Genomic DNA, 13,824 nt, shown 5'->3' with positions numbered 1-13,824 from the left:
CTGGAAACATTTATGGTGTGATGCACTTGATGATCAACGTATCTTCTGGGTTATTTTAGCATCCTCGAAATATCCCGTGCACATTCTCACAGACCTCACCAGATGTCTTTTTTTTATTTTGCTCTAATTTCATACAAACCTCATAGCCCGTTCCACCATTGAAATAATACAAGTGTGAGTGTGGTTTTTCTTTTTTGCACCTGCCTTTATCAGATTGTTTGACATTTCCATTTTCCTCTTTTTCATGTAGGCAGGCTACTGTAGATGCCCACGCATGCACGCAAATGTGTCATGCTATTTTTATGAAGCACTTTGAGTACCCAAGGTGGAAAAGCGCCAGACATACTGGCCGATATACTGCCAGATATACATCACTGACGTCAGCAACAACCAAATTGATGATAATAAGAGAACCCATGGTGACAATCTAGAAAAATGTTCATCAGCGGGGTTTACTTATGTTTACCACAGTAGTTGAAATTTAATTATTTGAAGAAACAACTCTTTATGACGTCAGTGGCCCGTACGTTTACGTCAGTCAATAAAAACGATGAATATTCTTTTTATTGACTTGTATGACACGTGACATTTTTAGGCCGAGCATTGCGCATGCGCAGAAACGACGCAATGGCTCCCGGATTCTGACACACATGTCAAAACATTCGACAACAACAACAAAAAAACGAGCTCAATTTCTCCCAGCTGGCTCGACAAAGCGCACATGAGCCAAAATGTCTCGACATAGAAACGTCCGTGGCTACAACTACGACGAAGGTACCTTAATTCGGCGAGTGGGTTCAACCTCATGCCTAGGCCGCAACATGCTAAGCTAGTTAGCTGAGAAGCTAACTTACCGTGTTTTTCAATGGCGCGCGCTAGCGGCTAACGTGATCTTAGCTCGTGTTAGCTTGTTTTGCTGTCGTGTCAACTGTCAACCACTGCATTATGTTATCCAAATGTATCCAAATTGTCATATGTGGACGTGACAGAATGTGTGAAAAGATAAAGGCGTAATAATAGTCAAACGTTTTAGAGCCCGCCAAACGAGCGCGCCAACTTTTATTTTGGCCCAAAAATAAATGTATCTGCCGAATAACCTTTTCGCGACATTTCATCATATCAAATTATCAAAAATATTGTGAAATATACCCGAGAGTAAGTGTTTAGATACCGTTTACTGTGCTATTAATTAAATGTCTAATAAATAGGCAGGTGACATAAAGAATGCGTTGTTCTATTTAGTCAATTAAAGAGTCCTAACTTGTACTTTCTTTTCTTATATATATTTAGATTTTGAAGATGATGACATGTACGGACAGTCTGTGGAAGATGACTACTGCATATCACCAGCAACAGGTGGTTTATAGATAGAAGCGTTTGCTTAAGAAGCACTGGCAGAAACCTCAAAAGCCTCCAATGACAGCGGCTGAGATAGACACACCGTCACCTCTTTTGCTTTGCGAGATGATTTCCCAGCTATATGCTAATTTTGCGTGTCTTTCTACAGCAAATCAATTTATCTACTCTCGTCGAGAGAAGCAAGTGCCGAAGGAGGAGCCCCTCGAGGAGGAAGAATATGAAGAAGATGTCCCCATGTCCCCCACCGTTAGCCACAACCTGGACCCTCTTGATCAGGGTAACATATCGATAACTTCACCGTGTTTATATTGATTGGTTTGAGTTTGTCAAGATGCTTTGTTTTTGTTCGTAGCATTGATGATGATGATGATTATTTTTTATCTCGAGCGAAACTTTTGGCGTGTGTTGTGCCACCTCAGCCAAGCTCTTCTCCTGCCTGGACCACATGAGGGCCGTGCTGGGCGACTCAATGCCGGACTCCGTGTTGAACCAGGCAGCCATCCGATGTGGCTTCGACGCACAGAGGGCGCTGGACGTGATTCTTTCCGAAGACCCCAAAACGGCCCCCGTCTCCGACAACGTCGAGAAAGCGCCGTTACCGCAGAGGAGCAGACAGGCGGCTGTGATTGAAAAAGGTATTTGTAGTTGTTTTTATTTTCAACGCTGGAATAGTGTGATGGGAAATTTCTATTTTCTTGGAGCTGGAGGAACCCAGTAGTTGTAAGCGGATTCCCTCCTGTGGTACGTGAAAGAATTATTGCCCAATTGCGGTTCACTAGGAATCCTTTTTCCAGTAGTTTCAATAAATGCAGTCTTTTCCAGTTAAACTACATTTTATCTTAAAATAAAAAACAGACACATTTTTAACGAATTGCCTTTTTCCCTCCTTGTGTTCCTCTGGACTGCTGGTGCGCTTCTTCTCCCTCCTCCCGTCTTTGCCGACTGCAACCGGCATCCGTAAGGTAAGGAGCCGACTCGTGTGCCTCTCTGCCAGACGCGGCCGTCGCGGCGCCCAAACCTGACATATTCGCGTGCCCTCGCCCGCTCGACATTTTATCGCCGCTTCCGACGCTTGGCTTGACGCTAGGAGTTTGCGGCGTTAGCCTGGCGCAGCTCATGTCTGAGCATGAGCGCAAACGGATAGCAGTGGGCCAGCAGGGGTCCGGTTTGGCCGCTCCGGCTCTTATTTTGAACAACGATTTGTCTTGCACCTTAGCGTCTCCGCTACTTTCAGCTTCTTTGAGTAGCCTCGCCATATCGCAACCCGTCTTAAAAACCTCATCTCCTCTTCCTGGATTGGGGTGTCTCAACACTCAGGGGGGAAGCGACGTCTCAGTTTGCCATCCTAAGGGCAGCCCGTCGTTGGCCGATTTAATCCAGGAGCATTCCAACCGAAGCCCCGTTTTCAGGGACCCCGGGACCGGCGACGCGTCAGGCGGGTTACGCCAGCCCACTCTCTCGCTGGCCGAGCTCGCGTCGCAGCACCAAAGCAGAGTCGCCCACCTTCCCAAAAACGTCGAGTTAAACCTTTGTGAGCTGGCGCCGGAGGCCCGTCAGGCAGCGGGTGCGCCAAAGCGCCCGCCGGGCCTCCCGGAGCCGCGTCCCGCCTGCCAAACCTCAGCGGGGTCGCAGTACTTCCCCAGCTTGCCGCCCAATCTGGTGGAAAGCGCTCCGAAAGGCGGGGCCAAAAGCAGCGGGGGCAAGGTGGAGAACCCAGAGTCAACCCAGAGTATTGATTTGAACGCTCTCATGACCAACGCGGAAGATTTCCCCTGGCCGTCCTCGCCCGGGCTGCCCACCTTAGGTGCGGACTCTTCGGTCTTCGCTCGACCCTCTGTCTTTGCCATCACGTTGGCCTTCCGGAGGCGGCGGCGGCACAGAAGAGCCAAAACGCTGGTTAAAATCGGAAGCGCTCGCTTGGTCTTTCCCCGCGAGGCCGAAGAGCAGCACAGACTATTTGAGCAGATCGTCCCGTTCACGTTTGACACGCCTTCGCCGGACGACATCGTCAAGGCCAACCAGACAAAAGCTTTCACCAGGTAGCCGCGAAACACGAGACTGAGGCAAACCTCGCAGAGACACTTTTTGGACCAAGCCGCTTCTCATGGGATGGTAGATTTGAGCTTTAGCATTTCCACTTTTGTTTGTGTTTTTAAAATGTTGTCCAACTTGTCCTTGAACTGCACTTGAATTGCTTGGTTTTTGGGGACAGCCCAATCAATCTCTTACTATTTTTTATAGATCTTCTTCTTTTGGTATACAATGATGATTTCTTAAGACTTTTAAAAAACACTTTAGTGATTTCGTTGGGCTTTTTTTTTTAACCCCACTTGTGAGCTGTCGTGTAATCATCTTGTGTGTGGCCTCTTTTCTTGTTTTGGGGCTTGGCAAACCCCACCGAGAAACTCAAAAAGGAGGTGGTTGATGTTGCTGCAGGTGCAACTATTGGATCTGGATCAGCTAACCAGGCAGATGCTTCAATGCTGTTTGCCTTTGACATTATGGGGGAGACAACCTTTTCTTTTTTTTTTTTTAAATGACACCTGGAGTTTTTCTCACGAACAAGCATGTCACGCACAGACAACCTTTTTTAGCATGAATAATACACAAAAGCAGTATTAACAATGAATTTGTAGATTTGACCTATTGTAATTCTAAAGAGAATAAATTCTGTGGTTTTAAGCAGGGTGTGTCACTGCAAGCTGCCTAAGGTTAATTAGCTAAATTTGAAATAAAGAGTAAGTTTAAATATGAGTAATGTTTGCGCCTCTCTGCCAATAAAGAAAAACCTTTCTCAGCCCTCTGAAGGCCTGAGCAATCTTGCCACAAATTAAATATCCATTCCAGACTATACTGTCAGCTAGCAGTTTGTAAAAGCTGTCATACTAATTATTTTAATCACATATTTATTAACGCGAAGCCCCCCTTCCCCACACTTGTATCGTGAGTCATGACGAGCTTTTGCTTTGAATCACCTGCGATTGAATGACAGCGACCGAGTATTTCTCTGCATCTTTGAGGCATGCTGAGAAAATGTATGTCGGAGAGACTTGTTGAGTCATTTCTTATTTAAATGCGATGAGAACCTTTAAGGTGATGAGCCAATGTTTGAGTTGATGGGTGTCAACCACACGCAGGTGCACAGAGACCCCCAAGGCCATCAAACACGGGAAAAGGATTGATGATTAGGACAGATAGTAACAAGTTTTTTTTCTTTAGCAAGGTGCCGCGCTCGAGGAGAAAATGTCACCGCATCAAATCTCGCTGGCGCGTCACTATGACTCGCCACCTACGTCGGAAAATCTCTCGGCGTTACTCAGGGTTCACAACTTTGGTAACTCCGAACAACTCAGATTAGTTTGGGTGTTGCGCTTTGCGCAGATAGAATTTTTTTTTATTCAATTTAGCGCTCGCACTGCGCCAGACAACAAAAAGATAGAAATATTTTATGTGATATAATTCATAAAAACTAAAATTGCAATTAGGGCAAATGAGTGAAGATGGCTGACTTGCTATCTCTAATGGAGGGATTAGAATAAAAGCGGTCAAAGCTTTTCTTGTGTGTTCAAAGTTGACGTGGCTCATTAAAACGTCATTTTTCCCCCACCCGGCTTGCGTAATGAAGCCACGCGATTGTCGATCATGCCCATCACCCACCGCCAGCGCTTCTTATTTTGCTTGAGCCCGTGTTTTCCGTCAGGGTGGGGCGTGGGCTGACATTTGCATATCCTGGGAGAGCTCCTCGTATCCTGTGCTCAGTTAGGCCCTCGGGGCCCCCCCCAGTTGCGAGATCCCGCTCCGAGGCCTCAGAACCTGATTTGTTGTTTGTAGTTAAGCTCAGGCCGCCCCGATGTCGCTCGGGGCTGCCCACGTAAAAAAGAAACGGGACGAGCCCGAGAGCGCAGACCTCCACCAAGACCAAATAACAATTCAAAATAATTGTGGCTTGCTGTTGAGTCGCTAATGTGTGGCTGGAAGGAAAAATAAAATGAACTGATGGCAAGGATGTGTGTGGTTAAAGCAAAAAAAAAAACATTTAGGTATGGTAATAGCAGCCTGGTGAATGTTGAATGAAATATTATCACATCTTTGATGTGAAAAGAATCATTTCTTGACAGATGTATTCAACAAACGATTAAATGTTTACACAATCCAATACGTAATGTTGCCCTCCGTGGTCCATGTCACACCTTGACACTGTTTTATGCAGAAATACGTTCGACAGTTGTGGCATAATCCCAAACATAAACAAACCAAGAAATTCCATTCAAACCGATTAAAAACAAAAAACAAAACATGTCAACATATGCTCATCTCTCAGCTGGCACAAAATGTCTCTTTGCTTAAGGAAATATTTCTTTCTTTAAACATGAAAGTTTTTAAGATTCTGCAAATGATCTCGAGGTGCTTTTGCAGTTTTGGTCTCGTGGCGCTTTTTGCTGTGCACGGGAGGTAACGACCTCTTTGGAGATTAACCCTTGCTGAGCCAGGAAGTCACGCAGCCTCACCGTCTCAAATGAATCACGAGCGGCTCGGTATGACTCGCACGGGCGGCCGCTTGAAACTCGAATGACAAAGCATTTTTTTTTTTTTTTTTCTGGGGTCAAGACTTCAAATATGAGCAAATGTGAGAAACTCTGGTCAGGCAAATAAGAGGATCTTTTTTTTTTTTTGTTGAAGGAGAGTGAACGTAATAAACCTTTTTGTGTTTCTCCTAGCTAAAAGCAGAGACGCGTCCAACAATAAACTGGACTGTGAAGTGCTACCCAAAGTGGCCCGCATGACCGTCTCTGGCAAGAAGCAGACCATGGGCTTTGACGTTCCCAGGTATCTAACACACCATCGGACAGAAGTTTAGGTACAGCTCCTCGACCCGCGTGACGTTGTGGCTTTCTCTCGCTTGGGCTAGCGGGGACAACGGCGTCGTGGCCGCTGTGGCGCGGCGAGGCAACAGCCCCGAAATCACCGCCGGCGAGTCCACACCCAAACGACCCGAGACGCCTTCGAGGGGTTCGAACGAGGACGAGCTCGCCGGCGGCGTCACTCCCGGCCGCTCTGCCAGAAAGGCCCGGCAGGCTATCGACGTGAAAGTCGAACTGGAGAAGCGACAAGGAGGCAAACCGCTGTTGAATTTAGTAGTGATCGGTAAGACGGCAGTTTTCCTTTTGTTTTGCCGTTTCATTCAAAGCTAAAGAAGCAATTTATCAAATGATAGAAAAAAAAAATAATCCCTTCTCTTTTTTTGTCTTAGTGTGTCATATTGATTCGAAAAACCTTCTTAAAAAACTACGTGGATTACTCGGAGGACCTTTATCTAGTCTTTTCTCCAGTATCTTGTTTGTCTGGCTATCTCCACTTTTGCAACATCTCCAGCTTCCTTTCCTCTTATCATCCCCCACCTGCTTTATCACTCCCGTCGCACTCTTCCTTTGCCATCTTTCCTCAAAGTTTGTGTGTCGAGTCTCGTCTGGCTTATCCCGTCCGTGCAGGTCACGTGGACGCGGGGAAGAGCACGCTGATGGGACACCTGCTCTATCTGCTGGGCAACGTCAACAAGCGCACCATGCACAAGTACGAAACCGAGTCCAAGAAGGCGGGCAAGGCGTCCTTCGCCTACGCCTGGGTGCTCGATGAAACCGGCGAGGAGCGGGACAGGTACGTCGCCGAAATGTGTATATTTCGGTGCAGATATTTTTTTAAAATGAAAAACAAGAAATGCCTCCTTGACCGCAGAGGCGTGACAATGGACGTGGGGATGACCAAGTTTGAGACCAACTCCAAGGTGGTGACTCTGATGGACGCCCCCGGACATAAAGACTTCATCCCCAACATGATCACGGGAGCCGCCCAGGTAGCCCAGCCACACCTGCTCCCTTCTCAAACTCTGTTTTGAAACAAAGCGTGACTGTTTCTCGCCTCCTTGCACCTTCTTTGGCTGGATTTTGTGGTTTTGGGTGTTGCACATTCAAGGTGCGCTTGACGTCACCTTATGTCATTTCTCGACGTACCGTATGACTGTCCTCACGCCAAAAGCAGTAGCACCTTTCTCAACCTCCTCGAGACACGTTGCACCAAGCAGTTTCTGCCGACAGTAGAAAACTAGGTGGCGTGCCACCAGGCTCACTACATAGTCCCCCAGATGTTTCCATTACAAGTCTTTTTTTTCCTCAGGCAGACGTGGCCGTGCTGGTGGTGGACGCCAGTCGAGGAGGCTTCGAGGCGGGCTTCGAAGCGGGCGGCCAGACCAGGGAACACGCCCTGTTGGTGCGTTCGCTCGGTGTCACTCAGCTGGCGGTGGCGGTCAACAAGATGGACCAGGTCAGAACCAAAGGGAAATAAATAAAGTCGAATAAAGCCGCGCCCCTCCGTTTGCCGCACTCGTCGCCTTTGTTCGACGAGCTGGTTCGGCCGCTTGCCTGTCCCTGCTTGCGCGTCGCTCCCGGTGATGGCAGTCCGAACTCCTTTAACCTCACTCGACTTGCTCCCTGACATACTTGAATTCCAGTTGTCCGTGTCGTAATTGGCGACTCATTGTTGACACCACTCCTGAGCGCTAATTGTGTGCAACGACTTGTATCCGCAGGTTCACTGGCAACAGGAACGCTTCCAGGAAATCACGACCAAACTCGGCCATTTCCTCAAGCAGGCAGGCTTCAAGGTATGTTGAATAACAGATGAGATGATTGAAGGACTTCAACAAATGATTGGAATTTTTTTTTTTTTTTTTACTTGTTGCAGGACTCTGACGTTTTCTACATCCCCACCAGCGGCCTGTCGGGGGAGAACCTCAGCATTCGGAGTAAAGTGTCCGAGCTCACCTCGTGGTATTCCGGTCTCAGCCTGTTGGAGCAGATCGGTAATGCGTGATAAAAAATCTGACGCAAAACCTGTAAAGTCATCCGGTGATGCACTTGATGTTCTTTCACTTTCAGCTAGACAAGAAAAAAAAAATGCAAATGTGACATAATGTATTCACATTTAGGGTGTGTTTTTCTCCGTCAAGTTTCCCATGCAGATCACATGGTAAACAACATACTGACTCAGCCTTATTCATCTCGTTGCACAATGAGTTTGTAATTATGACCTCTTTCAACAAGCGTCTGTCATGATGCAGCCTTGAGTGAAAATTATACCAACCCGTGACACACCCCTTTTCCAACCACCAAAGTGATCGTAATTCCTCTAATCCAACAAATGTGACAAATGTAACTTTTACCGTCATATAGAAATTGAATTGTGTAAAATTGCTCATTTGTCTCCCATCCTCACAAAGACGCCTTCAGGCCTCCCCAGCGCTCTGTGGACAAACCTTTCCGACTGTGCGTGTCTGACGTCTTTAAAGGTAAAGCCGCCCATGCGTGTTCTGCGCACCCGGCCCCGACCCAACTTGTTTTCTCCGTCCAGACCAGGGCTCGGGCTTCTGCGTCACAGGCAAGATCGAGGCCGGTTACATCCAGACTGGAGAGAAACTCCTGGCCATGCCCCCCAATGAGACTTGTCTAGTCAAAGGTGTTTTTCCACTCAAAATGTTCATGGGAGTGAAAATAAGCGTGGGGGATTAACACTGCCACCGTGTGGTCACTACGTGTCAGGAATCACTCTGCACGACTCCCCTTTGGACTGGGCTGCAGCCGGGGACCATGTTAGCCTGACGGTAACTGGCATGGACATCATCAAGATCAAGTAGATGCACTCTTCTTTTTTTTGTCTGCTCCAGTTAGCCGTGGTAGCAACTGACCACGTCTTGCCTCTCTTGCCGCCTTTCAGCGTGGGCTGCGTGTTCTGCGATCCCAAAGAGCCCATCCGAGTTTGCACCCGATTCAGGGCGCGACTCTTACTCTTTAATTTTGAGGTTCCCATCACAATAGGTTTCCCGGTAAGCGCGGCATTTCAATCTTCCCCGCCCCGATGAGCCGTCGTTTCGCCCGCGCTCATTTTTGACACCCCTGATTGTATTTTTAAATTGCAGGTCTTGCTGCATTACGGCACCGTGAGCGAGCCTGCCACCATCACGAAACTGATCAGCGTTTTGCACAAGAGCAGCGGAGAAGTCCTCAAAAAGAAACCAAAGTGAGTGCTTCTTGGAGATGCTAACTAAAAAGGCTGGCTAACCGCAAAGAATCAAGAAGGTGGCCCGGTGTGTAACTTGCTTTGCCGTCAAGGTGTTTGGGGAAAGGCATGAACGCCATCGTGGAGATCCAGACGCAGAGGCCCGTGGCGTTGGAGCTCTACAAAGACTTTAAGGAGCTGGGTCGCTTCATGTTGCGCTACGTGGGCTCCACCATCGCGGCGGGCGTGGTCACTGAGGTACACGTGCCAGATGTGGCCAAATGGATCCTGTTTGACTTCATCCTATCTTTTCCTTTTCCGCTCCAGATCAAAGAATGACGGCCGCTCGCGTCGGCGTCGCGAGCGCGACGCGCCTCTCCCTCCTCCGACCTCCGGCCTCAATCGACTCGGCCCTCGTCGGCCAATCGCGCGGCCGCGAGCCTGAACGAAATGGCGGCGTCCGGCGATGTCCAGCTTCCACCCAAAAGACTCGCATGACGTTTGCGTCCTCGTCAGACGTCCAGTGGTTAATGACACTGGTTGACGGTTGGTTACAAAAAAAAAAAAAAGAAATGTAACAAATAAGAGGAGCCGCAACAGAGCAAACTAACGGCGCAGCTTGTTATTTAACGGAAAAGGCTAATAATAATTTGGAGTCGGATTGAAGCCATCTGATTTTGGAGGAAATGTTTGGTTGTGTTTTCCACCTGAAGTGATGCGGCTCCGCAGACTTTTAACCAAGGTTGACGACATGAAGATAAAGCGAAATTGCTCACAGAATTGCCTTTGTTTGAAAATATTTTACGCAGCATTTTTAAGTTTCATGCAAAAAAAAAAAAAAGCCAACAAAACCTTCAATGTATCTTTTTTTTTCCCTGCTGCTCTCATGGAACGAGAAACAAAAGGAGCAAGTTTTTGAAAGATGACGCGTTTGAGCTGCTAACCGCTTCTAAATGTTTTTTCGGAGGAAAAAAAAAATCATGACAACAATCTCATTAAAAACGGATTAAGAAATTAAACTAAACTGTTTGCTCCTTGCTTAGTCTTTGTTTGACAGTGTTCAATAGCGATGAGGAGAATTGTTGGACAAATACTTTTAGTAACGCTTTTATATTTAATTATGAATGCTAATTTAATTTGTTGGAGAAAAACTTAACAGGTGAGTGAGTAAACGGTGATTAAAATGGAGTTGTGTAACAGCTTAACTAGAATGCATTGCCAACACACCTTTCATGTCACGCCAAACTAGTTCATTTTAATGTTGTTTTACAATAAGTAGGGAGCAAATAATCTGCTTTGCAAATACCTGCGGCCACGATCTGTGTTGAAATTAGTCGTGGTAGGTTTCCCCTTCACGGTAAATGAAAATAGAAGGCTCGCCTCCTTCCAGAGTTGTGACCTCACGATGCCCCCCCCTAAAATAATTGCCACACGTTTTTCAATATCATGCTTTCAATTCCCTCCTCAAGTTTCAATTGCATTTCAATGTCCTAATTTTCTTGCAGGTTTGAAAATGTCTTCCTTTGCAACGTTTATTATTGGGGCTGTAGATTGCCGTGGTGTGGAAGTAGACGCCATCATTCTTTGCAGTTGCCCTTTTTTTTTTTCTGCTATCTAAGGTATGGAAACAGCAAACACGCACACGCGCCTCCCCTGCACGTTTTGTCATCCTGGCAAACTCGAGAGCTGCTAGCGTAATCCGACCGGGATCCTTTATAGACACGGACGGGTTGACTCCTCCATTTTTAGTCTCTTTTTTTTTTGTGATCATCAGGAATGCAAAGCAGCATGGAGGCAAATACCTTCTTGGTCTTGGAGAACTTCATCGGAGGAAAGTTCACCCCGTGTCCGAGTCACATCGACTCGTACGACCCGTCTACGGGGAAAGTGTACTGCAAAGTCCCCGACAGCGGCGAGCGAGAGGTACAATGTTCATCCGTTAATGTGCAGCATTCTCTTCTACTCGTATAAAATTATTCCATTTGACTTCTGGGTTGGCTCCAAATTGAACCAAAAAAAGTTGAATAGCTTTCATATGGTGGTCATTAAACCTTTGCTCTTTGCAGAGTCACCCGGTGAGTCAATAATTAAACGCATTGCCTGCAAGACTCTCAACTTAGCTCAGCATTTCAAATTTGCAACTGGGTCGGACTTAGCATCCTTCACTTGAGCACAAGCTCCAAAATTTCAGTGGAAATGCCCCAAGACTGATCTTGCACCTTTCTCATCTCATTTGTATTTTTTTTTCTGGTTCTTCAACTTCCTCCAAAACATGCACATAGCATCACAGTGACACTTGTGTTCTTCAGGTGGAGGCGGCGGTGGCTGCGGCCAAGGAGGCCTTCCCGGCCTGGGCCGCTCGCAGTCCAGAGCAGAGGGCTCAGGTCCTCAACAAGATGGCCGACCAGATCGAGGCCCACCTGGAGGAACTGGCGCAGGCCGAATCTAAAGACCAAGGTGAGGTGTGGTAGAATTAAAGCAAAATTTTTCCCTCCTGCGCTACATTTGACATTTTCCCAGGCAAGACGTTGACGTTTGCACGGAGCGTGGACATTCCCCGAGCGGCCTACAACTTGCGCTTCTTCGCCTCGTCGGTGCTCCACCACACCAACGACTGCAGCCAAATGGACCACATGGGCTGCCTCAACTACACCTTGCGCTGCCCAGTGGGAGTGGGTAAGCTGTACTTGCCACCAGAGTTACTTCAATATTGTCTGCATGGTTAGACTGCCACCTAGTGTTCAAGTCACACACCTGCAATTCATTCTAAACCATACATTGACATTATGATGTCCCATTGTGGATTTTGTTACCGTCTTGTGTAAGCTGGTCTGATCAGCCCTTGGAATCTCCCTTTGTACCTGCTGACATGGAAGATTGCGCCCGCCATCGCCGCGGGCAACACGGTGGTCGCCAAACCCAGCGAGATGACCTCAGTGACCGCCTGGATGTTCTGCAAGCTGATGCAGCAGGCTGGTAGGACCACATCTCCATGGAAGATATCCACAGAAAAGACGTGAATTACAGCATCCTGCTCCATCATCTAGGTGTTCCCCCAGGCGTGGTCAACATAGTATTCGGGACGGGGTCCCGGGCGGGAAACGCCCTGGTCGTCCAACCCGACGTCCCCCTGATTTCCTTCACGGGCTCCACGGCAACAGCCCGGATTATCACTGAGCGCAGCGCCCCCTATTGTAAGAAGCTGTCACTGGAGCTGGGTGGCAAAAACCCCGCCGTTATTTTTGCCGACGCCGATCTGGACCGGTGCATCGAGACCACCGTCCGCTCTAGCTTCTCCAATCAGGTGAGGGAGGAGGCATTTTTGGAATTGGGTGTAGTGGACAGTAGTCACCACATGAGGGCAGTAAAGCACTACTATTAAGCGTGGTGCCAATTTCCTCAGAAATGTACTGACTGAAAATGACAGAAATAATTGACTTGCTCATCCAATTGTGCTCCCAGGGAGAGATCTGCTTGTGCACCAGTCGGATTTTTGTGGAACGCGGTATTTACGCGACGTTCTTGGAGAGGTTTGTGGCCGCCGCCAGGAAGTGGAAGACGGGCGTGCCTTCGGACCCCGGCAGCAGCAATGGAGCGCTCATCAGCAAGGAGCACTTGGAAAAGGTGCAAATGACAATACAAGCATATTCATAAGAAAAATAACATTTTTAGCGCATCACATTGTGCACGTATGAAATTGACCTACTATTCCTTGTCCAGGTACGAGGCTTTGTTGCCCTGGCCAAATCTGAAGGGGCCACGGTGCACTGCGGCGAAGGCGTAGACCCGCTGCAGTTGCCCGAGCGCAATGCCGGCGGCTACTTCATGGCCGCCACCGTCATCTCGGGCGTCCCGCAGGGCTCCCGCGTCATGCAGGAGGAGATTTTCGGGCCGGTCACCTGCGTGAGCCCGTTTGACGGCGAGGACCAGGCGCTGGCGCTGGCCAACGGCGTGCGCTACGGTCTGGCGGCCACCGTCTGGTCCCGCGACGTGGCCAAGGTGCACCGGATGGCGGCCGGGCTTCAGGCGGGAATGGTTTGGTCCAACTGCTGGCTGGTTCGCGATCTCAAGCTGCCCTTCGGGGGCATGAAAAGCTCGGGCGTCGGCAGAGAAGGCGACAAGGATTCCTATCACTTCTTCACCGAGGTCAAGACCGTCACCATCCAATACTGAAAGGCCTTGTAAGACAGGAAAGCAGGTGTGCCAACAACCTTTTTCTTCATCTTTGTCACGATACCTGAACATTGTCTGCTTTAAGAATTTGATTTAGTTTTTAAAAAAAGCCTGCGGTATTATAAGTCACAACATTTTCAAATTTAAATGTCCGTTTTTCAACTGTGATGAAAAAAAATATCTAACATGAATAAATCCTGCAAAATTTGACCAAAGAAAGTAAGCCATTAGACTTTTTTTTAT

General features: G+C 47.9%; 2 protein-coding genes across 2 annotated transcripts; both read left to right on the top strand.

Moving 5' to 3' along the window:
* The first annotated feature begins 594 nt into the window (after positions 1–594).
* Positions 595–10,422, top strand: hbs1l (HBS1-like translational GTPase). The gene is made up of 18 exons (XM_085938345.1): positions 595–774; positions 1,291–1,356; positions 1,508–1,636; positions 1,779–1,994; positions 6,078–6,186; positions 6,269–6,504; positions 6,849–7,014; positions 7,093–7,210; positions 7,531–7,677; positions 7,943–8,017; positions 8,098–8,215; positions 8,633–8,701; positions 8,764–8,868; positions 8,952–9,042; positions 9,127–9,235; positions 9,329–9,429; positions 9,522–9,666; positions 9,736–10,422. Exons 1-18 carry the CDS (start codon positions 732–734, stop codon positions 9,745–9,747), a joined length of 2,055 nt encoding a protein of 684 aa, XP_085794471.1. The 5' UTR covers positions 595–731; the 3' UTR covers positions 9,748–10,422.
* A 156-nt stretch (positions 10,423–10,578) lies between these two features.
* aldh8a1 (aldehyde dehydrogenase 8 family, member A1) lies at positions 10,579–13,800 on the top strand. The gene is made up of 7 exons (XM_085938350.1): positions 10,579–11,331; positions 11,718–11,865; positions 11,929–12,084; positions 12,235–12,384; positions 12,456–12,712; positions 12,871–13,032; positions 13,129–13,800. The coding sequence occupies exons 1-7, from the start codon at positions 11,185–11,187 to the stop codon at positions 13,579–13,581; spliced, it is 1,473 nt and encodes a 490-aa protein (XP_085794476.1). The 5' UTR covers positions 10,579–11,184; the 3' UTR covers positions 13,582–13,800.
* The last annotated feature ends 24 nt before the right edge of the window (positions 13,801–13,824 follow it).

The sequence above is a fragment of the Syngnathus leptorhynchus genome, chromosome 18, assembly GCF_054491065.1.
Source record: "Syngnathus leptorhynchus isolate UIUO chromosome 18, UIUO_Slep, whole genome shotgun sequence".
Classification (NCBI taxonomy): domain Eukaryota; kingdom Metazoa; phylum Chordata; class Actinopteri; order Syngnathiformes; family Syngnathidae; genus Syngnathus; species Syngnathus leptorhynchus.
The sequence above is the reverse complement of the archived record's forward strand: the minus strand, read 5'-3'. Positions and strand labels throughout refer to the sequence as shown.